The sequence below is a fragment of the Melospiza melodia genome, chromosome 3, assembly GCF_035770615.1.
Source record: "Melospiza melodia melodia isolate bMelMel2 chromosome 3, bMelMel2.pri, whole genome shotgun sequence".
In the NCBI taxonomy this organism is placed as follows: domain Eukaryota; kingdom Metazoa; phylum Chordata; class Aves; order Passeriformes; family Passerellidae; genus Melospiza; species Melospiza melodia.
This window is the reverse complement of record NC_086196.1, coordinates 119,574,406-119,599,337: the sequence shown is the minus strand read 5'-3', so window position 1 is coordinate 119,599,337 and position 24,932 is coordinate 119,574,406. Positions and strand designations below refer to the sequence as shown.

The window sequence follows — 24,932 nt, the reverse complement described above, 5'->3', positions numbered from 1 at the left end:
GTCTGGGGAGCAGTCTTTAATTTCAGAGGCTGTGATTTCCAGAGAACCTCAAATTACTGCTACGCTCTATCACATGCAGTCTAGCTCAGGTTCTTAATAGAAATGTTGTGCTGCAGTGCTCTGAAAGAACTTGTCTGCATGCTAGGGGGAGGTTATGGGCTAGCATGCATTTGTTAAAAAAATTGAAAACAACAGCTACAAGAGGTAGATAGGTGCAAGGAAGAAGCATTGTCCTAAAGGTGAATAATTTTACTTCTACAGATTTTTATTTTCTTTTTGGTCAGCCTTGTGAGGTACATGGAGTTTTCAAAGAGTCCTTGAATGTTAGTTGTATGCAGTCAGCCAGAACAGAATGGATACTTCTTGCTGGAATAACCACAGAAACAGCAGTGTTGTTACATGTTCTTTCTACCTCGCTATAAAACACTGTTGTTTGATTCACCTAAATGCTGATAGATGACATTTTCTTTTGAAGAAATAGAAATTGTGTATTTTTCAGAGTATTGAAGTTTTTGAAAACTGAGTACTTCACAAAGATCTAAAGTTTAAACAGTCTGTATGACTGAAAGAGACTAGAGTAGCAAAGAATGTGCTTGACTCAAGTTGTGCTAAAATGTACATTTTGTTTTTTCTTAAAACTTGCATTCTAAATGTTAATTTTTTAATGTTTATTACTTATATACTAAGTCCATTGAAGTATGTTTGCTAACAGTTTAAAGGCTTTCTGCAATTAAAATTTGCAGAAGATGTGAGATCTTAAAATTGTGTTGTCTTTCAGTTTTGCCTGGATTATATCAAAATACGCCTAGAGAGTCAAGAAGGTGAGTACATTTTTCATTTTATGTTAGTACTCAATATATTTATTTTGAATTAAGTAACTCTGTCAAAGGTATTAATAAGTGAATCCAAAAGTAACCTTTATTCTCCTTTTGTCATTTATGTAATAAATTATACTGGTGTCTGTAGTCAGATAAAAGAAAATGGAGAGTTGAAATTTGACCTGTCCTTTAACAAAAGTGATTAACAAAAATAAAAAGCAAGCGCAACCCTCCTGTAAAATGTTAACTTTTTAAAACTTTATTAGTTCTTTCATTTCAGTGGTGTTAAGTAGACAATAAAAGCCACACTGGTTTCTTGGACCTTTCCTGTCTAGATCTCTCTTCATAGTTTTGTCTCTAGTGTGAAAGTTGTGTATTTCATGTCACTGAAAGAAATAGTGACATAATTTGGAAAGGGTCAGTTACAACTCCTGCTCAGTTTCCTTTCTTTTCTTTTGTGGGGTTTTGCTCTGGGCCTGAAAAGCTTTGTTACCTTTTGTTAATCTTAAGTTGCATTCTTAAGATCCAGTCCTGTTGAATGTTGCTGTTATTTGTAGAAGAGAACTGTTGTATTTTGTAGTTATTACATGCAGAAAAATGTCTCACAACTGTAAAGATAAGTGTAGCCTTTGCTCAGTCAACTTTATATTGCATCTAAAATACAGATGCATAGAAACTGAGTTTTCATGCTTTAAATGCATTTTTAAAAATAAAACACTGAAGAGCTTAGTATAATTTGTAGAAAATAACTGTCAAGGTCTAGTTAAAACACCTGTGTGGTGCAGTTATTTCCACGGCACCTAATTCATCAGTAGCATAAAAATGGTGACCCATTAAATGCTGTGTCTCTTAGGGCACTTAGCACTTTTTTTTTCAGGTATTTTTGTGTTGAGGGGGTTTTTTTTGTTTTTTGGTTTTGTTGGTTGTTTTTTTGGGTTTTTTTTTTTTTTTTTTTTTTAGTTTTGCATGTATATCCACTTCTGTATCAAGTTTTATAATAAAGTAAAAACCTGTAAAAAACTTAACATTGGCATTGGCAGCATCTGATGCAGTGTTAAAATTCGACCATGTTACTGACATTTCTTTTGGGGAATAAATTAGGAGTAGTCCTTTATTTCCTCAGGCAATCAGATAATTTCTCTGCATGTGTTTTATGCTTTTCTTTTTAAAGTTATTTTTGGTATGAACTTGGGAACTTGGTCAAAGATAAATGTACAAAGAAAATTTTGCAGACTTACTGTAAAATGTGTCATAGCAATAGTTGCAAATTTAAATCACTGGAAATTGTGGGGATTTTTTTCTGTGGAATAAAAAGAGTTGGTGGGCAGAAAACAGTTTGCTTCTGATGGCTTTCTTGTCATCTTCCAGATGCCATTGGAATTTAGTCTGTCTTTTAAGACATGAAAAACCGTCACTTCTTGCATGTCTGTTAATTTTAAAGTTTTAAGTACTTGAGAAATTTAGTGAGCACGTAGCGACTACTTGATAAAATCAAGGGGGACATTGTAAAGGAAACTTACAGATGTTTCTTATATTTTAATATGTCATTATTTTCTCATAGAATCAGAAAGTGATATCAGAGAGATTAACCTGAAAACTTCAGAGCTTACTAAATGTGAATGGTGTAGTGTCCGAAAATTGCCAGTAGTTTTCCTACAAACAGTACCTTCAACCTGTAGCAGTCTGAGAGATCAACTGAAAATGAGTAAAGACAATGTCTGGTACGAATGCAAAGGAGACAGTAAGTAAAACAATTTTATTCTACTATTTACTTCAAATTGTAAATTCATGTTTTGGGTCACGAATGAATGCATTAAGACAAAAAGGGTCATCACTGGCTGGGGTAGCTGTAGTACTATTACCTTCCCAGGCTGAGAAAGAGTACAGTTCAGAACAGCTGGGCATCCTCTTTGTCCTGAAACATGCTAGTTACAACACTCAGTCAATTTAGTACAGATTTTTTCACTAATATTTGTACTGAATTAAAGCAAGTTGGTTTGGTTAGTTTTTGTATAGAAGCCTTTACATTTATATGTCAGCTTTTGTAATACTTCTGCCATCTGTGCTGTTCTGCTGACAGCCTTTAGTTTTAGTAAAACTGTTGTATAGGCTGGTTTGGGTTTTTTTCTCCTGGCATACTTGTCATGATGATGTGAGATAGACAAATACCTGCTTGGAGAATATGTGGATTATCTTAATATATATTAAAATTGAATTTAATTTCTACATAATTTTCAAGGTGCTAGTATCTTAATATGCATATCCATTAAATGTGACATTTAGTTCTCTTTCTCTTCAATAGGCTTTTCTTCAGGTTAGATTTTATGGTTATTTATACTTAGACACAGTTTTGTACATACACAAATGCATTCAAACAGAGGAAGAATGCTTTCAGCAATTTTAGAATTGAGTGCTCCCATAGTACTGTGTAATAGTCTCATCCATGTCCTGTAAGAAGTATGAGCTGTAAGGAGTCTTACAATTACAGAAGTAACTGGAGAGCACGCAGGAGACTTGGACAAAATTCTGGGAGCAGGAATTAGACCCCAGGTGGATACAGGTGTTCACAAAAAAGCAGAAAGATGTCTGTGTGAGAATGGCTCTCAGCAGTGTCCCCACCTAGCTCTTCTCCCTGAGGCTGTGGCGCAGAGTTTTATATCCAGCTGCTTTATTGCATTTGATATGCAGGAGCACTTTGTGATAGCACACTTGCTCTCTGCTTTGTAAGCAATGAAATTAATTTAAGCCTGTTTCCAGAACTGTGTAAGCAATTGTATGTACATGGCTAGTTCCCAAAACAGAACACCCAAAAGCCAGTTAGATATCTAAATTCTGTGTGCATTGGATTGGGAATTGTGCTGCTGAGGAATTATTTTTCTCAAGAGTTAGCATGCTGGGTTAAGAATGACCAAAGGGAAATGGTTATGCTTGTGTCTGAAAAATGGAAAAACAGGTCCTAGCAGCTCTCTTGGGCAGCAGCGTGAGACTGGGATTTGCAGCCTGAATTCTGTTACTTTTTCTGACTGTGTCGAATAATTCCTTTTAGTGCAATTTACTGCTTTTTGGTTTTTCAGATCATAAAAATGGATGATATTTATATAACAGCTGATTGATCTGAGTAATTCTCTCCAACTTCTTCAAAAACAGTGATGTTTATAGCACAGTCTTCTAGGATCAGAGAGGAAGTTACACCGAATATACAATTTTTAAATTGTAGTGAAATAATAGGGTAGGAACTGCAGTAAGAAAAAGTATTGGTTACAGTCTTACTCTCTGATAACAAAGATGTTATTTCAAAATATGTTTTAGCTTTGCATTAGTGTCATTTAAAAATGTATCAGATGTAATATTTAACATTTCTTTATTAAGGTAGAATTTGAATGCACTCTTTACAAATGCTGATAAAAAAATGTTTGGCAGTTAGTCCTTCTCTCTTGTCTGCTCACATCTGTGTTACTTCTTACATACATTATCAGCAGTGTGTACTCGTGTTGCCCTAAAATTCCATGTAATCTGTTTATAATTGCAACATGCTTTATTTTATTCCTAAATGAATAATTTTCTCTCTGCTTTTTTTGCAGGTCAGGAAGAACAGTACATAATTTTAATTTTTGAAACTGGTCTTGATCCTCATGCAAATTCAATATTTGAAAAAATAATTATGGACATTGGTATTAGAAATAACATTTCTGACTTCTTTGTGAAAATTTCCTTTGAAGAAGCCAATGCCAGGCTTGTTGCATTTACTAAGTGCTTGGAGGACAATTCCAAAGGAAGCCCATCTCACAGAGAAAGCAAAATAAAAAATGTAACTATGTTTTTGCTTTAGAACTAAGTCATTGTGTTATATGGGTTACAAATACACTAAGGATAGTGTGTTAGTCAGCAAAAAAAAAATTCCATCAACTTTTGGTGGCTTTTATATGAAAATTCCCAGACTGGTCTGTGGTGGATTATGAAACTATGGGAAATAGTCTGTATGTTCACAGTACTTTTTAGGGTGTTTAGTTTGATTGTAAAGTTATACAATGGTCCACAGGTAATGTTGATACTTAAAAATTATTAAGGGATGAGAAATCTTTACTGTAATCAGACGACATAACTTTTTCCAACTGGTAAAATTATGGTATTTCAAACAAGAAATTAAGTTACACTGTTGTGGTTACAGTTAATTAATGCTTTCATTAAACAACTACTTTTTAAAGAATTAGAAAGTTTTGTGATTCTGCAAGAAATGAGCAAAGACCTAAGTGTAATAGATGAGGTAGGAAAGGAAAAAAACCCACAGACTTGAAGTTCTCAAAACAGATATTACACTGCTGGACTTCACAAAGTTTTATTACCATTTCAATAAAATTGAGCACAGTATGCAATTTAATATTGACTCTATTCTCTTAAGGTTGCTTCTGAGTCCAAAATGCAGCAACGAAATAAACAGTTACCATTTTTTGATGATGATGAAGAAATTGGCGAACCACATACAGTATTTATTGGTCCTATAGAAAAGTAAGATATTTATTTTTGCCTGTAATAATTCTCTGAGGGGTTTTTGGCATTTCATACTTCTTATTGAATGTATTTTTCTTCTCAGGTTGATAGTTTATCCACCTTCTCCAGCTAAAGGTGGTATTTCTGTGACCAACGAAGACCTCCATTGTTTAAATGAAGGAGAATTTTTAAATGATGTTATTATTGATTTTTATTTAAAGTAAGTTTTATTTCACATCAGTTTTTTGTCGTCTTTTACTTTGAAACTTGAAAAGTTAACTTAAAAACTTGAAAAGAAAACTTAAAATTTGATAGGTAAACAATTATGCATAGCTGTAATTTTAAAGGTTGTTTTTGATCTTGCAAGGAAGTTTGGTTCTTCTCTTGTCCTGCTTGACAGTGACATTTTTCTTACCCGGAGAAAGGTTCTTTGAACTTTTTAACATCTCAAGAGCAAATTTAACTGAAAAAAAAAAAAAGAAAAGGCTTTTTTAAAGTTCAGTTGTGCTTTCCAGAGTAGCTGTGTTTCCTGGAATTTGTTTTGATTAATGTAATACATAAGTTAATTTTGTGCTGTCACTAAGGCGACAGATGTTAGAATTATATTAAATTGTTACATGCTACTGGTTTTATGCCACACGTAAAGTGTGTGTATGTTAAAGTCTATAAACATATTTTAGAAGTAAAAATCAAATTAATGTGTCACTCTTGGGACTGTTTGGAGATCTGGTGGGTCAAATACAAAATACAGGTCTCTTAGATAGGTTTTTATGTAAAGACTCCTTGAAAATTTATTTTCTTGCCATGATACAAAAATAAATACAAGAACAGTAGAAGAGCTTGTTGATTGAGCAGAGCAATAACATCTCGAAATATTAATACCTTGAAATATTTACATATGTTTTGCATTAATTAGTTCCTGTGGATAGTCAGCTCCAAATAGCTGTTCTGTGAGAAGCTGCTACAATTTGGTGGGGAGCACCTGTTAGCAGTCCTTTTTACTCTGTTGTTGAGTACTTTGAATTAAAACCTCCATTATTTTTTCTTTATTTTCTTTTTTTTTAACTAATTAGGTATTTGGTACTTGAAAAGCTGAAAAAAGAAGATGCTGATAGGATACATGTGTTCAGTTCATTCTTCTATAAACGCCTTAATCAAAGAGAAAGAAGAAATATTCATGAAACTTCAAACCTTTCGTAAGTCTGTTGATAAGTCAGTTTAACATAGAGCTAATGCAATGAAGATTCCTAAAAACAGATGCTATACAAAGAGAAATAAACAGAACTCTAGGAAACATCCAGATTTGTAGCAGACGTAGAATATCCCTTGAAAATCTTAACAACCTGTTAAGGTGAAAATATCTGGAAAATGCTCCCTCAAATAAAATAAGCCACCCTACAAATTGTATGTTGTTTTCTTCTTTCAGAATACAGCAGAAGCGACATGGGCGAGTAAAAACGTGGACACGACATGTTGATATTTTTGAGAAAGATTTCATTTTTGTTCCCCTAAATGAAGCGTAAGTGAACATACTTTTTTAGCACATTTGGTAAATGCTTAAGCTTCATAATTCTGAAATTGAAAGTTACATTACAATAAGAGTTGAAGTTAAAAATTAAGAGAATAAACATCTTTTTCCAGGTGATAAAAATTAAGTAGTTATGTAAGACCTTTAAATGTTGTAGTATAAGAATTATCGGACAATATAAAGAGAGCTGAAATTAACTTCTGTGAGTACTTTTTCTAGATTTTACCTCAATCTCTTGCATTCTTTCTTCTAATCTTCTGGCATTGGTAACTTTTGGATTTATCATTTTTAGTCCTTTCTAATGAGACCTCTCTGGTACAGATGGGATCTTTAGTTACAATAAATGAATATTGAAAGAAATTTTAATTGAAAATTACTACTGCCTTGAGAACTTTGTTCTTTTTCTTTATATCCCTTTGTCCTGCTATTTGTTAAGGGTCAGGAAGCAGACCATTAGCATTCTAGTGGTTACTAAGAGCTTTGATGGTGCTTGCTTTCCTTAAGATCAGAGCAAGTTGTCACAAACACATTTCTCTATATCACAGAAATAATCTAAACAGTTCTTAAACCAAAATATTTATAAAAGTTAAAGTACTGTCTTTTAAACATATGCAATAAAAACAACTAAAAAATAAGGACAGACAGGAATTTTCTAACTAACATCTCATAGGCATACCTAGCTGATGTTTCAAAAATTGAAAAAGAGGTTTTTCTTAATAAAGCATGATTTATCTCGGTACTGTGCAATTGTGCAGTGGGAGGCAAATTTTTCAGTCTTCTCGTTTTCCTGCCTCCTCTCCAGCTGAATTCTGAGGCTATCAGAAGAGAGGCAGTTACGAGATAACTGGTCATACATAGATCTGTCCTTTTTATAAAGTTGTATTTTCCCAACAAAGGTGTTCATCAGCACTAACTTTAGTTTTTGATGTACCATGACCTCTGGCAAGACATCCAGATCTAGGGGATTTTATTGACTCAGGTGTAAAGTCCACTGCCGGTCCCTGTCCAGACTTCATCCTTCTCCCATGAAACTTAAAGTACTAAAACTTTTGTTTTGTGTGTCATTTAAATTTTTAGTTGCCTTTCCACGTGTTTTACAGTTCACTTCCCACCATCTTCTCATGTGTCATTCACATATGCACGTGGGTTAGGCATAGGAGAAATGAGTATGAATTAGAAGTTCCTGAAAAGGAAAACAAATAGTTCTGTGGTTTTATAAGAATTATTTATGTTGCTAGTAACTTTAAACACAGTAGTTTTCAATGTCTTGTTCGTTTACTGACAAGGAACTAAAGCAGTGTCTTTCTCAGCAAGTAGAACACAACAGTTTGTACTGAAGGCATAACCTTCACACCATGTGTGAGTTGGTGATTTCAGGTTAGAGTAGCTTGGTCTCATGGACTCATCCTGTTGTGATTAGAGCATGAGAAATGTACTCCTGGTGTGCATCTGTCACCTGGACATAGTCCTGTTCACACTTCTTAGAACTGTCCCTTCACCTTAAGCTGAACCTTGTCGAGTGGTGATGGTAGGACCTTGATTTGCAACAGTGGTTTCCTGGTAGGTACAGTAAGAATGTTGCAGAGCAGAAAAAAAACTAAGTAGCCAGGGAGATGAGAAAGTGGTGGTTTGATGGGGAGTTGCTTTGTTTTGGTGTCTAGTTCCAACAAGTTTTTCCAGACTATCTCATAACCACTAGATTAGGGAATGTAGATTCATCATTTAACCAGCTGTCAGTCTGCAGCAAGTGGAGGTGGGCAGGTTGGCTCCAGGGCAGAATCATTTTCAGAACAGTGTGTTTTGATTTAACCATGACTACATCCGTGTCCTTTGGCTGTACAGTCCTTCTTGTTCAGGTCTCCAGTGAAAATGAATTGTTCTCTTAAAAGTAACAGACTGTTCTCTTTTTACATCCAGGTTAATATGCTAGTCTGCTGACATAATTGGTACAGAAAGTCTCTGTTAATAAAATACACACACTTTCCAGGGCTGAGCAGTACTAAATGTGTTCATTTATTAGATGTGGTGAATCATTCAAGACAAACCATGCCACACATGCTGCTTTCAATAGCCACTTACTTTAATTGCCATTAAGTTTTGATGCAGTTTGGGCTTCATAACCATCTAATTATTTTTTTAGCATGGCAGTTAGACATGCATGTTTTAGCTACTGCTTTTTCTTTTGTCTCCTAAAACACATTAAAATGTGACTTCACCTGTATAATATATAGCTAGCTTCTGTTATTTGCTGTAGGCAATCAAAGATCCCTCAGAAAATTTCTTAATTGGACAATCAAAATCCACTAGTAATGCCTCAGTCCCTAAATTTGCTGCTGCTCTGGTTCTGATTAAGTGGCAAGTCAGAGAAGCCTAAAGAAGCAAGGAAATAGGAGGAAACTGTTGCCAAATTTGCCCTTTGTGTTGGGGATATAACTGGTTTTGATTTGGAAAACTTAGAATGTAAGTTCTGTGAAGGGTGAGGAAGACAGCAGAGCCATTGTGATGGCATTAGGAGCACTCTTTTTTTTCTCCTCCTTTAACTTACTGTTGACAAGATTTCATTAAAAATCTGAAGTGTTAAATACAGTTGTGAGATCACATGGGTGGAACAGTATGGACAATTCAGCCATACCATTAGATCTGACTACTTATGTTGCTAGTGCTGAACTACTAGAAAACTTCAAACAGCCATAAAACATGAACTCTACAATATTTAGTTAATGCATTAATGATGAAAATGTTTAAAAAGAAATAAGCTTTGATTCAGAGAAATAAAAAAAATCATAAAGTCTGAGCAAATTGAAATAAATATTTAAGACAGCACCTGTTTTTAGCTAACCGCATCATATTAATTAATTTGTTGGTGATTATTTGCATGAAGAAATTGTACTTTTACAGAAGCCTGTGAAGGCTTGAGTAAAACCTGGTCAGAAAAGTGAACAGCTATTAAAGTTTGTCTTTGAATAATTATGGGGGCAATCATGTAATTGCAAGTTTTTAATGTATTTTTTCCATTGCAGCGCCCATTGGTTTTTGGCTGTTATCTGTTTCCCTGGTTTAGAAAAACCCAAATATGAACCAAATCCCCATTTCCTTGAAAATGCTGCAATGCCGATGAAATGTTCCTCTTCAGATGGAGAGAGCAGCACACCATCTCCTTTGCCAAATGAATTAGATGGACAAAACTCGCCTTCCAAGTCCACAGCAAAGAAGACATTTACCAAAAAGTACAGCACAGCTTTAATCGACCCAAACACTGAAATAGAGGACAGTGAATCTTCATGTTGTAGAAGAAGTCCTTGTAGGGCAAAAAGTGCTTTCAAAAAACTGAATCAAATAGACAGTGATGTGGAAGAACCTAACACTGTGGAATCAGCATGCCATAAACTAGACCATAGAACTCTGGATGAAAACGGTATACAGGGTGAATTCACAGCTGCTAGCCAATCTATGGGTATGTAATTGTAAAAATATGCACATTTTAATGAAATATTTGGAGATTTCAGATCTATTACTACTTCTGCAATGGTGTAAACTTCATACTTCAAAAGTTTACTATATGGCTTAACTTCAAGTGCTTGCAATATAAGTGATTCATAGGTATTGCATTTTACAAGTTTTTGTGGCTTTTGACAGAGATCTCACGGCAAATGGCTGGAGATAAAACACTGTTTTCCTAAATCAGATGAATTTTTCAATCTATGACCTTTTTTCAAACAAAATAATTTTGTAGATGCCACTTTGCATCCCTCAAGATTGCAGTTGTTAGAGAAAGAATAGTGGTTGACCTTGGATCCTTATAATGTATGTGCAGGGGAGAGCTGACCCAAGATTATGTGAACAGCCTTAATATCAGTGTCTTTTATCATTTCATGTTTTGCTTCAACACTGTTAATTTCCTTAATGTCCTGATAAGAAGGTATGTAAAAAGAGTAAGAAGAAAAGAATTCTAAAAACAAAAAATAATTTTCTCCACTGTGTTCCACGTAAAGAGGCTTTCTCAATTCATTGCTGCTGTGGGGACTGAGCTCACTAATCTGCAGTTTGTACCCAAGTGAACAAAGGAGCTGGCATACTTTTAGAGGCAGGTGAAGGAAGTAGAAAAGGGTTGTTTTCTCTGTTTGCTGCAACATTTGGATCTCCTTAAGGCATAGAGTAGGAAAATGACTATGCAAAAGCTTTTACTTTAGTCACCAGTAGTATGCCTACTGACAGTTTATAGAGTAAGGAATTGTGTACCTTATGTAGTACAAGTTCTGAAAATATTACCAATTGTATGGTTTAATCTGTATACTGCAGGCTATTACAACTTCAGTATCTTTGGGGGTATAAATAGTACTCATTTCTATTCTAAATGTATTAATTTGTGATAACATGGTCACTGTTCCTAGAAGGTCTTGGACAGGTGCTGGTGGTGGATGTAGATGTGTTCTTGTTTGAGTCCATTTTTCACTTTGTGTGTGATTGTTACCATTAATGATATTGCTGCTATATGATGGGGTGTCAACAGTAGGATGCTGCTACTGTTGCTTGTCTGTAATTAGTTGGAGTGTGCCTTATGACAGGTTTTTGCTAGGATTACATTTCCTGTGGGTTTTTTTCTGGCTGTGTTGTACTGGCAGCTGATGGTCATTCTCTTTCTAACTTGAATGCTCAGATTCTCTTGCTCAAGTATTGAAGACGATGCACCCTTTCATTAAAGCAGATGTTCTAAGGGGGCACAGTCCTGATTTAAGGCTGAGATTGACCCTAAGGATGTGTTTAGGTAGCTAAATTTAGAAACACTGTACTTAAACTTCCATTTCAACCAGATGGAAGATAGGCATTCTGCCTTGGGTTATCTGAGCAGCCTTCATCTATTGCTCCAGATGGGTGTGGATCTTGACTGTGCCAAATCCATCCCTGTAAGTCCTGGATATCCTTTAAAAGACAGCACGTGCCTCTGGTAGTCAGTGAACCCAAGAGACTTTCTCTTCTTATCCTACAGCAGATACAGAGTAGCTGTTCAGTTAAGTAGTTCTGTGCTCTGATGCTGGTTTCCTGGCATGGAGACCCTAGGTGCTGACTGTACATGGAAGCCTAAACTCGGATGGCTTGATCTTAAACTAAATCCTGGTGTTGAACTTGTGAATGTGTAGAAGTTCATACCCAAATAACTTTGAAGTCATCCAAAATATATCTATTTTTATTACTTATCTAATTTTTTCTCAGTTTTTGAACAAGATGTGTTTTGTCTCAATATTAATACTTATTTTTTTTAAATCTGTCACATTAGTATATGACCTACTTCTTATGCTAAGGTCTTTTCAAAGGTACTGAGTAAGACTAATTCCCAAGTTTTTCCCTGTGGAACTGCACTGGTGACCTCTTTCCAAAGTGTTACCTTAACATCTCTTGAAATATTCTCAAATGTGTGTGTTCTCCTTTTTTTTTTCCACTAGCTACTTCACTGTCCTATTTACTATTACAGAAAACCTAGTTTCCTTTAATAGGTAATATGTCCTCCAATGACACCGTAACCAATATTATTTTTGTCATTGTTTTGACGTATTACAGTAGCCCATTTCTAGGAAGATTTCAGGTTTTGCTGGCATGAATTACTTTTCATTTATTTCCACAGTTTACTATTTTTTCCATCAAAATCTGTTCTTTTATGGTAAGACTAATGAGCCTGTAGCTGTCTGTATTTGCTTCTTGTACAGGTATAGCTAGAACATTGATTCTTTTTCTTTTTCTTCTGCTGTTGTTTCCCACTAAATATGTGACTAAATATATAGAGGTAATTGGGAGTGAATTTAGAGTTAATCTTTTATGCAATGAACTGAAATATTTCTAAGCTGCTGCTCCCAGGAGAGCTGATCCTTCGTTCTGCCCTCCCCACTAGTGTGTTCCCAAGCTGCCTTTCCTCTTCTACCCACACAAGTCTCCACAGTGAATTGATGGAAGAAATTATTGCAGTTGAAAAATAATAAGCTAGTGACTGCCTTTTTCAGTGGGATCCACTCACTGTGTGTATGGATGTATTTGGTGATATGAAAGGAACCAGCAAGGGATAGGAGTTGATGGTCATTTTAGAGAGCATATCAGAGTGCCCATTTTGGTGGCAATATCAATTTAGACTCTTATAAAGGCTCCATGGAACTGTGGGGAAATTTCATACTGGGTTTTAGTCCAGGTGTTTCAAATTTATTTAGGTGTTTCACACAATAGGAAACAGTTTCTGTTGGCCTAATTAGAAGAAACTTATCACTTTTGTTCAAATGCATGAGTAAATTATATGTTAGCTGTATCACAGTTACTTTAAGCAATCCTGAGGAAATCTGAGGTATTTATTTAAAATGAGTTTGGTCTTCAGTGCTGACATAGTATTTGATATTTAAATATCCTTCTGTCTGTGATTGATACAGATGGATTGCACAAAATCAGACTAAACTATAGTGAAGACTCAGCTGATGGCAGTAAACTAAATGAAGATGAGCTTATAGATTTTTCTGAAGACCAAGATAACCAGGTAAAGAATTTAGCAATTTTATTTAGGAAATGTGAATTGTTGTGTTGCATTTTGAATGGACAGCTTAAAACCGGTGTACAGATTGTGAATGTACATTATCCAAAGCTACTTATCTTTACACGTGTCAAGTCCAAAGCACTGGTTACCTACAAAAATCTGCAGGTTAGCTGACAGAGAGGATTATACGTTTGTTCATTTGTGTGTTTAATAGAAAACTGCTGTACTGATCCTGCATTTAATTTTGTGAGTGTTTTGTGTAATGACAATATTGCACAGTGATTTTAGTGGGAGCACTGAAAGTCAGTACACTTCTATCTTTTGTCTCCTCCACTCCATGTTCATCTACTAAACCCAAAAACAAGTTACTCTTCTTTCAGCTGCATTTCCTGGATATAACCAGACACATTTATAAATATGTGTTGCTTTGTTGTTTTGTTTCATTGGTGCTTCTCCTAATCAGATTTACACAGCATGAATTTATAATCAAGTACTGTTCTTGTTCATATTGGAAAACATTTAGATTTTAAAGCTGTGGGAAGACTGAATATTAAAATGTCCCTGACTCACTCAGTGCTGGGTGTGAGGCCATTATTCCATAGCTCTGATGCTTCTATAAGTGTAAGTTCAATGCAAGTTACACATTTGCTCTTCATAACTGGCCTGCCTGCTCATGTCCCAGGTGTATGACCTTTTCTGGTCCTCCGAGTCCAGAAAAAAACTATTATTGTTCAATCTGCAGCTCTCTGTAATGACTTCTAAGTAGCTATGTATATGTGTACACCTATATACATATAAAAGCTCCAGTTGATGTTGAAACCTAAATGTGTTTTCAGCTGGACTTAGACCATGTCTCCTGTCATGCCAGCTGTGCAGACATTCTGAGTTTTGCCTGATGGAACTGCCTGTCTGTTTTGTAGCAGATAGAGTTTCCAGAAGATGGAGAATAAGTAGTACAGTATTTCCAGTGTGAAATACATGGCATGAAGGCAGGGAAGCAAGCACATGGCCAGCTGCATTCTTTGAGGAAAGGAACAAATTCCAAGCTCGTTTGTTGCTGTGTAGCTTAAAATTTAATTCAGGCAGAAGATGTCACTAATATATTCTAGAATGCACAGAGCGAGTTTAGAAATGAGCATGACAAACTGAGGGGACCAACCTTTTCATCTGCCAAAAAAGGAGTTGAGGCTGCCACAAAAACAAGTGTATGAGGAGCAAGGCAGTAGTTTCTAATATGATAACATATTCATGGCATAGCTTGAGGATTTCAGTGCCAAGATCCTGTGTGTTAGTGAAATGTGCACAATGCACACAAAAATGTTAATAAATCATGCTGGTACAGGGATTCCCATTTTTGGAAAGGACCTCCTTCCCAATAATGCTGTCATCTGTGAAGTAATGTTGAATTCAATGGAAGGGTGAGAAACTATGGATCACTGGAATTCTTTTAGATGCAACAACTTAGTGCCTTTGTTCATAAAACTTCTGTATCATTCCTAGCAATCAGTACTGAAATCAAAAGGCCAGAGGATATTTCCAGGCTTGTGATGTGACTGTTATTGCAGTCCATAGTCCTGTGTGTCATGTTTTAATTTTCCTTGCCCTAAGAATCAAGTTGTTGCATTTTGGAACAAAAACAGAGATTTATTTCTCAGCTTGTTGCAGATCTTGTCTCGTTTCACCTAGAAGAAAACATGTTTGAAACTGCCAAGCAAATTTCTAGTATTGACTGGCAATGAAAAGTGCTGATAATTTGTATTAGAACCGGATAATGGAGATTGACCTCTTCTAAGCCACAGTGTTTTGAACATGTCAGTTGCATTTTATAGTTTCCCAGTTTAGACGTATTTTTATAGTTTCACAGCTGAAATAAATAGCAGCATTCAATCCATGTCATTCCAGCATGAGTTTCAGAAACCACGTTGCTAAAAGTTAGTCAGCTTAACAAACAGTGAATAATTTCAGATTAAAGCTATCATTTCTTTATTAAACTCAGTTATTGGCGTTGAATGAAAATGTTAAATGTAACCATAAATTCCTTTGCATCTGTTTGAAAAAAAACAGTATTAGCTTTTAAATACCTGTAATAACATTGCTTCTGTAGGAAGACAGTAGTGATGATGGTGGCCTTGTAGATGATAACTGTAATTCAGAAATGGGACAATGGTACCTGAAGCCAACTATCTGCAAACAGTAAGTATTAAAACAGTTAAAATGGAGATTTCATAGAAGTTTTTGAAATATAAAAGATAATAATTTTGAGAAATAGTCATACATGAACCTTAATCAGCATGCTGTTAGGATTTGAGAGAGAACTTTATATTAAAGTCTTCAGTGAGCAGAAAATTTATTGAATGAAACTACTAGTGAAACAATACCTTTTTTGGTTTCTGTTAAGCCTGTGTGCTGCATCAGGCAAATGAAGATTGTTTCTTACAATAAGGCTGTTCTTTGGTATTTTGCACTTGGATTTCTACAAAAACAAGGTGCAGAAGCATGTTCAAATGTATCCTATATTAAAAAGCAGGTTAATGTTTTTAAATTAAATAATTAAAAGTGAAAAAAACCTTTATCACTAATCAAATTATTAAAGGAATATTGGAGTAATTTTTAACTGTCCCCATTTCTTATCTAAATAAGATAGCTGTTCCTCTTTATTGTCTCTCTGGTTTTTTTCCTCTAATAAAAGAGTTCCACACTTCTTAAAATTTTTTTTTATCTGTTCTGGACTTGAAAACTTTTCTTTTTTAATATTTGATACCCAGGAATAATTTCTGAGTAAATATTTACTACAGTTCTTTGCATTATGGTGTGATAGATGCATGATTTGAAATCCAGAAATATTGCTACTAGTATTGCCATCTTGACAGTTTTCTTTGTATTTTTTTCATAATTTATCTATTTTTGTATTTCCTTTCTTGTGACTACAAGGCTTACAGAAAGGTGAAGGCTTTCACAGTATACTCACAGTACATTCTTAGGAGGCAGAATAGAATTACAGATTTATATATGTTATGGAACATAGGACTTAATACATTTTCAAGAAGAAAATCCATCTGTGTTGTGTTTTAAGAATATTTATGAGCTTCTGATTATAGCTTGGCTAAATTTGTCCCATTTTGATGACAGATTATCTGTACATAATACTTTCCAGCAGACCATATTTTAATCCAATGTGAAATTTCGTAACATCTTTGATGTTTAAGTATCAAAAATCATTAAGGGCACTTAAATTCTCTACTATTAGCATATTTTAAAATTACTTCTATATAAAATAGAAAACCACCTTGAAAAGGTTGTCACTTCTTCCCCTTGCAAAGTACTACTTTTTTCAGAAGAGCATTTTAAAGAGCATTTGAGGCTTTTTAAAGATCAGTACCTATATACATACTTTTATCAGAAATTAAAACAAGTACAAGCAAATACTATTTAAGTGATCATCTGCTTATGCCTAAAAAATTGCATACATGTAAATTAGTTTATAAATGCAAACACACCTGTGCATAAATGCATGCAGATATTTTGACTGAATTTGCTAGTTTGAAGTTTCTTTGAATTACGCTTTGAATGTATATGTGTTATTGTTAGGTAAGAAAAAACAGAGATTTGTGAAAAGTAATGCATTTATTTATCCCTCAAAATACATACTACATATAATGCTGAAATTCTCAACTCTTATACAAGTTAGCTTTGATGTACACATCCAAATTGCATTTAAGGTGGCTGATAAGACTACTTGCTTGTGGCTCCTGAAAAGGTAGTGTGCTTTAGTGATATCCTATCGAGTGATGGACACCAGCATCTGTAGAGTGCAGAAGAGGACTTGAGCAGACTTGGTTCTCTAGAAAATACTTGGTTATAGATACTTTAACAGAAAGTCTTCTAAATAGACTTTTTAGAAGTCTTCCAAATAGAGTTGGTGGGTGTTTTGTGAGTAACTGTCAGCTAGATTTCAGATCCAGACTGGGATCAATTCTTGAACATGCTTTCCTAATGGTTTTCTTCTAGTGTGAAGAAAGTGTGCCATCTATCCTCAAGCTGCAACTCCAGCAGGACATTTGTGGGCTCTGTGCCTTACTTTCTCTTGCCAGTGTCCCAGACACCTTGTGCACCTAAAAGAGCATTAGACATCTGAAGGTGTTTTAAGCAACTGTAACAAATTGTCTGACAGTACTGTGTTTCCTAAGTACATTCCTAAGTGTACTTAGTGTATGGATAAATATAAAGATAACTTGCCATTTAGTTATCCCTACTAGGAGGTTCCAGCAGTGCTGGCAGAACTTTGCAGTATTGATGTAGTTTTGTTAAGGCCACCCCACAGACTCTTTCTGTGTAACATTGTGTTTTTCAAGCTGCTGTAAAATACTGTGTACTTAAAACTTGTGTTCTGTGTTAGGCCCTGCATTTTGCTTATGGACTCACTGAGAGGCCCTTCCCGGTCAAATGTTGTGAAAACACTAAGGGAGTAAGTTTCCTATCTGGTGCTTGGGGCTTTTTTAGTTTGGTTTGCTTTGGGATTTATTTATTTTTTTTTTTAGTTTGGTTCAGGTTTTCGATGGGTTTTTTGGTGGGTGTTTTGGTTTGTTTTTTTTTTTTTAATTCTTCAATGAATAAAAAAACCATTTTAATTTGCATGGTCTTTTATTGTAGATATTTAGAGGTGGAATGGGAAGTCAGGAAAGGCAGCAAAAGAAGCTTTTCCAAAGATGTCATGAAAGGTTCCAACCCAAAAGTGCCACAGCAGAACAACTTCAGTGATTGTGGAGTGTACATCCTCCAGTATGTGGAGAGCTTTTTTGAGGTATGTATGTCCTTGAAGCTATTTTTGATTCCTGCAACAGTCAAGTATAAACTGTGAAAATGATTACAACTAAAAAAGCCTCCTAGTGTAGCTCAATACCAATCAATGAGAGTATGCATTATAAACTAATTTATGTATAAACACACAGAGTAACTTTTTTGAAAATAAACTAATTAACCTTTTTAGTTACATGTACATAAAATAATTGTAAGCCATGAAATTTTCTGAGAGAATCTAAAGAAAACACATTTAGAGTCTTCCTTTCTGTTCTTCTGCTGTGTACCCTTTAAAATCATCCAGTAGAACTTGAGATCAAAATCTAAACTAAAAATGCACTACAAAAAGCTTAATAATTTTCCCCTGAGAACTGTGACTGAATAAATTCAGAAATGTGACACAGGTAGGAGATTTATGTTTCTTTTGGGAGTGTTTTTAAATTGTAAGAAAACATGTAAGTGAAATCACTACAGCTGAATGCCAAATCTTGTTTCCATTGAAGGAATTGTTTGAATGCTTACTTACTTGCAAGCTGACTTGGTCTTCAAGTTACAGCTCCTTTCCCAAGAGGAGGCATTAGCACCTAGAAGGTCTAGATTGGGAGGAGAAATGATGGTCAAGTGAGATGCTGCCTGCATGGGACAGTAACTCTTTAGAATCCCTGGTGCTTTAGAGCATTGTTCTAAACTGTCCTGCAGCTAACACTTTCCTGGAAAGGCTGTCAGCTTACCCATGCCTCAGCCCTCCCACCCTCCATTCATACATTACTCAAGAGCAGTAAGGCTTTAGCAGAATGCATTCATGCAAATGGAAGGCAGAAGCTTTGCTTTACTGACGAGTTCCTGAGAGCTTAGAACCATAACCAAGTGCCTCCTGTTTTGTTCACTGGGGGTACGAGGAGCAACTGAGTTTTATTAACCCATTCCTTTTTGGAATGGTTTAATAAAACTTTCTCCAAGTTTTATTAGCCCATTCTTTTTTTGCAAATTGATTGCTGGATTATGCCAGGCTGAATCTCTTGTCCTGCCTAGTCCGGCAGTGTGCAGCCGCTTTGTTTGCCAGAGAATAGCCACAACACATACATGTGACACAGAGCAAATCACAGGATATTCTCAGAAGTAACTCGAGTGGGGAGAGAGGGAAAACCTGAGCTGGCTGCACAGTACTAGACTGTCTCGAAGTTAGTCAGCGAACAATTTCAGCTTCGTTGTATTTGGAAAATTGTCCACAGTCTCATTTTGCAGCAGCTCTCCAGACTTGGAGGAGAGTGTGTGGGAGCAGGTGCTCAGCCTGATGTTTGTGAGCGCCAGGGGCCGCCAGGGGCCGCTGCGGGAGGGCAGCGCGGGCTCCCCCGGGAGCCGCTCGCACGCTGGCACCGCTTGTGTTCCCCGCGCTGAACTGACTCGGGAAAATGTTGCTCGTGCAGCGTTAAGCACTGACTGTTCCTGTGAAGAACGTCGCTAGTTTTTTTCACATACAGCCTTGCTGATCTTACCTCAGTGGTGAATGTAATTCACTCTTAAAGAGCCCTGATGATGTACACTGGAGTACAGAAAGGAAGGAATTTCTTTGAGACAGCACTGTTCCCCAGATTGTCATTTGGTTGGGGTGGAATTGTTGTACACTGGAGTAGAGAATGCTTCATAATAATAATTATCGTAATTATTTGGATGAATGCTACCTAGCAAGAAAATAGAATGTAAGTATAATAAGCATTGGTGGTATGCAGGAGCTTTGTTTCTGAGGTGAAATCTAAATCTGTCTTGCCTAGTTGGTCATGATTCTAAAGGCTGTTTATAAGAAGACAAATGTTTTGGACTCCTGATTAGCTCTACATTTTGGTGCTTTAAAAATGTCCTGTATCTTTGCAGTAGTTTTCTCTCTCTATTTTTTTTTTTTTTTTAATTAGGAGAGTTTTACACATTTATGCAGAAGACAAAATGCTTAGTCTAAAAGTTGTAGCAAACACAGTAGATTGTTCAGGCATTCTTATAATCAGGAGTGTGATCTGGATGGATTTTAGTCTGTAACATACTGAAGCATGATTGATTTTACCATAATTATACATGTACAAAGCATGGAAATTGTAGAGATTTTGTTCCATGCTTGTGGAATGAAGTGAGGAAGAATGTACTTTTCCTCACTATAGTTTTCTTCCGTCATTGAGGTTATAACTCTTTACTGTAATATCCAAATGACCTTTTTTTCAGAATCCCATTTTGAGTTTTGAGCTACCAATGAACTTAACAGACTGGTTTCCACGCCCAAGAATGAAAACCAAAAGAGAAGAAATACGAAAAATAATCCTGACGCTCCAGGAACAGCAGAACAAGGACAAGAAGGGACAGAAAGACCCAAATTCAATGTTGCAGGAAAAGACAGAACAACTTACCAACAACAACTCAGACTGAATGTTGTATCTGTTGCATGTTAGCTCCACAATCAAAACTGAAACCTACATTTCTGTCTGCCCAAACTAAAGATTTGGCGTGTTCTCTGTTCAAAGTTACTTGGGAATGTTTAATGCCTGTATAAATGTGTGTAATAAAATGGTTTAATTCCCAGAAAGATTAAGTGTATTAAGTGAGTCTGTACATATGTTAATGAGGCCAACTTTTTCAGCATTTGTAATTACTTTTTTTCCACTTGATAGGGAGCTTTTGTTATGTATTTCTGTTAATAGAACTTAAATAGCAACTTCTAAACATAAAGCAAATAAAGAAAATATAGGATAAAATGGTTACCTTTTTCTTTTTCAGTTAAGTTTTAATGTTACATGCTTAAGTAACACCTAGGGAATGATTTGGTAGTGAGATAATTCATATTTTGACCCTGTTTAGTTGCCCTTTACAAGATTATTCTGCTTGTGCTGCAGACAATAATATGGTTGTGTCTCAATATACCATGGCCTCCAAGGGTGATTCCCATCCTCCCAGTATCTAAGTGTAGGCAGTGTCATAGTTCATAGGACTGCTTCAGATTTGGGGGTTTAGAAGATAGGCATTGCAATTACAATTCCACCCTTGCTTTAGTGGGACAGGCTAGGGAAAGGGGGAGAGTGCTCTTTGACCAGAGGTAAACTCTTCAAACAGTATTATAAAAGTGATTTCAATGAAGTGATCTTGAGTGACTCTATTAAAACATATTTTGTGGATCCCAGTTGTTGTACAGGTGTATTTTGAGACTTTCTTCATTATAAAATTGTATTTTGGTAAGTGTACTTGGAATAGCAGATTGCCCACATTACATTTTCTATGTTACAATTCTGAATGTTACATTCATATGTGCTTTATCTAAGTAATGAACATTTAAAAAGAAAAAAAGTGTATGATTACTATTTTTTCTAATATCCATGCAAAAAACCAAAATACCAGTGTTCATTGCTTGCTTGTTTGTTCTTGGCTTTATGTAGCATCAGACTAATGTAGGGACTTGCTTGGATATTTCCAGTGTATTTTGATTTTACTACAATCTGAAATGTCATTGTTGCTTAAACTGCAAATATAGCCCTTTATCCCTGTTCTAGAAAGACTTTGTCATTGAAGTGAGGAAAGTAAGAAAGGATTTGTTCAAGGATATATATATTTCCACTTTTCTACTTATACAGGTATCTTTGAAGGGAACCAGAAAGTGTCACTTCCCAGGAAGGAATTTGTGGGAGTAGAGAAGGATCTTCTATCTCTCCTTGCAGATTACATTTTCTCTCCTGATTTTTCTGCTGGAAGTGTCATTTACTATTCCCTTCTCCCAAAGAGAAGCAGCAGAGAGTTCATTAGCTGAACTCTGGGCCCATTGAGATTTTATTTTTGTACACAACATCAAGTCTTAACTGACTGCTTCATGGCCTTCATGAGTTTTCATTCTCACTAAACCCTGAAAATGCAGCTGCTAATGATGTTACTTCCAGGGCATTCCTGCACAGAGGACTCCCTCTGGCACCCTCTGTTCACAGGGGGTTCTCTCACCAAGGCAGAGGGGTTGCACATAGAGCAATACAACTGTGGGCTGCTAATCTTTTATACAGATAACTGTGGGATTTAGGGGAGTTGCTCGTTCCCTGGTTTCTCTCGCATAAACCCTGGGCCCCATGGAAATTATGTAAGTACCACATACATGTGTTCTGTTAGACATGACTCCTGCAGTTTTCTTGTTGAAAGAATGTGGGGGCAATTTCCTGGACAACAAATTAAATATGTAATGTGCACACCTCTTGAGTTGTTTCCTCCTTCAAGTTTTTATCCAGTATTCTTGCCACTGGTGGGGAAAAATAGGGATAAAATAGTTCCAGATTGTGGAAATGCAGGGTCTTGTGTATCTGGCTTTAGAGCAACTGGCATATTGGAATAGTAGTTTATACAAGAGAGGGAAGGAAAATAATTTCTTTGAAATAGAGGAGAGACAATTGCAGGTAGTATGTATTCCTTCCTAGTCTAGGCTTTCCCAATGGTATGTTTTAATTATATGGAATATATCCACATTTCATCGATAAAGTAGTTTTCCTTTTTCTGATATTTGTGATGCAAGTTCATATTTTGATGCTGTAGAACTGTTTGGTTCTCTTCCTGGGAATGGCCTGGTGCTTCTTCCTTTTCCTTTCTCTTTCCTGTCTTCCCCTTCATCCTCCCTCCCTTTTTACCCTTTTTCAAAGCTGTGAAGAAAGTGTTGGATTTACTATCTTTCAATGTTAAAGGTCTCAAGATCTCCAGTCACATACAGCAAGCTAATATACATGTTAAATATAGGAAACTTATTTTTTTAATAAAATGTGATGTTAATAGAAAAAAACCTACAGAATTAAGAATGAGTTATTTAAGACCTTCCCGACTTGCTTTAACAAGCTCTCTACTGCATGTGCTTGTTAAGTGTTATTTATTAGCATGATGGTGGGCAATGCTGCAATGTTTTGCAATCTTAACAAGTTTTACCAGTGCGTTTTCTGAATCAGATTTATTCAGTGGAAGCTAGTAGGGTGGGGAGTCGATAAATGTATGTAATAATTACATGACAACACATGCACTCTATGGAAAGTATATGTTTTATATTTCTTTAGAGGATTCAGGCTTACAAGTGCTTTAGGAGTAGCCTGACTGCATTCTGCAGTGTAAGGGATCAGATGGCCACCTAATTGAATGTATCTGTTTGTATTGTTTTTCAGGTTGGGTAGAATAACAGTTAAGAATTCCTATTAAGGTTTTAGATTACTTAGCATAAAAAATGCATGTTCTTGTGGTGCACATTTGCAGGATAGCTGCAAAAGCAGAGGAGACATCTAAGTAGTCCCTTGTGACGTTTCTATTTTTCCTGCTGAGAAACTGAGCACACTCTTTAAAAACCAGAGACTTCGAACAGAATTGATTTTTGAGATTGCACTAAATTCTTGTATTGAAAGAATCTGACTTGCAAAACATTCAGTAAAAAAGAGTGAAAAATCAAGCAAGCTTTACAGCAAGATGAGCAACCTATGGTGTTTTTTATTTTTTTTTTCATGTCTTGCATAGCAGATGAGTACAGCAGAAAATGTATGATTTTTAATTTCTATTAATATGGTACCTCTGGAAACTGAAATACTAGACTTCTCTTACCAACAAACAGCAGGGATTCCCTTAATTTAGTAATTAATGTTTTTCCCTCTGATTTTTAAGTAGAATTTATGTTTGGTCACTGGTTAAAGCTTTACATTGATAACATGACACTTGTATTTTACCATATGAGCAGAAGTAGGTATAAAGATGCTTGCTCTCTGCAGTCTTGATTATTGGGAATAGTGAGAGGTACTGGAGTCTGATAAAAGATTTTATTTTTATTTTGGTACAGCACTTTGTTATAACAGTCTTTCTTCAGTGCTACATACTCAGTACCCCTTAAGAACCTCTGTGCAGTAACTTGAGTTCACAAAGGTACTTCTCCCAGTTTTTTTACTTTTCCCATCTACTTCTGGAAATCAAAGGGAAGCTGATGTTACAAACCACAGCTTTGAAACAGTAAGAGTGAGGCAACAGCCATTTTACTTAACTCTCACCACCATATTTTTGAAGTAAATCCATTCTGCTTTACTCAATAATGCCTGCTGAAAGATGAGATAAAAGATGTCTGTTTTCTAGGCTCCAGTCTGGTTAAAGGAGGATGTAATCCACAAGGTGATTGTTCTCTCAGTTGTGGTCTCTTGTAGTTTTCTGGCAGCCTTAATTTTGCTTGTTTTTCACAAATTTGCATTTGGAGTTGTCCGGCCCTGTGGTTACAAAAGGAAACTGGGTAATGTACACCATTCCTCAGGGATTCCTTATTCAGTTTTGAGAGTAATTGCTAGCCACAACCTAGATTCAAACAGACAGCCTGTTTCTTTGCTAGTGTATATTTTCCCATTTGTTTGTTTGTTTTTTCCCTTAGTTTTTTCTTTTTTCCCCTCTGAGATTCATAGTTTATATACCTGGGGGAGAGTAAGCAGTGCTATTTGCAATGCTTGAAGCTTAAAAAGATAGATAAGCTACGTTCATACATGAATATATATGAACAGAAGATTATCTGGATTTAAAAGTATCCAATTTCTAGTAAATGAGACAGACTTTACTTACCTGCCTTCTTTGTTTTTTGTCTTCCCTTCTTTCTTAGCTGTTAATGCTTATTAGTCATGTAACTCTCTAGAGTTCTTTGGGGTATGACTCTACCCAAACAATCATCAGGTAAGTAATTCAGCAGTGGCAGGAAATAAAACTATTGCAATTTTTTAAATAAAAGATTATTGTATGTCTGCAGCAATAGGGCTGAAAGTACAGTGTAAATAGATGATTTATT

General features: G+C 35.7%; 1 protein-coding gene across 3 annotated transcripts in view; it reads left to right on the top strand.

Moving 5' to 3' along the window:
• Positions 1–22,350, top strand: part of SENP6 (SUMO specific peptidase 6) — a 72,305-nt gene extending 49,955 nt beyond the window's left edge. For all 3 annotated transcript variants that reach the window (XM_063152890.1, XM_063152889.1, XM_063152891.1), the window contains 13 exons: positions 779–821; positions 2,380–2,559; positions 4,400–4,626; positions 5,218–5,324; positions 5,410–5,526; positions 6,380–6,502; positions 6,733–6,825; positions 9,855–10,288; positions 13,242–13,345; positions 15,447–15,535; positions 17,739–17,807; positions 17,993–18,143; positions 20,351–22,350. In XM_063152890.1, the coding sequence (XP_063008960.1) occupies positions 779–821; positions 2,380–2,559; positions 4,400–4,626; positions 5,218–5,324; positions 5,410–5,526; positions 6,380–6,502; positions 6,733–6,825; positions 9,855–10,288; positions 13,242–13,345; positions 15,447–15,535; positions 17,739–17,807; positions 17,993–18,143; positions 20,351–20,551 (1,938 nt within the window). In that variant the 3' untranslated portion in view covers positions 20,552–22,350. The remainder of the gene's footprint in view (positions 1–778; positions 822–2,379; positions 2,560–4,399; positions 4,627–5,217; positions 5,325–5,409; positions 5,527–6,379; positions 6,503–6,732; positions 6,826–9,854; positions 10,289–13,241; positions 13,346–15,446; positions 15,536–17,738; positions 17,808–17,992; positions 18,144–20,350) is intronic.
• The last annotated feature ends 2,582 nt before the right edge of the window (positions 22,351–24,932 follow it).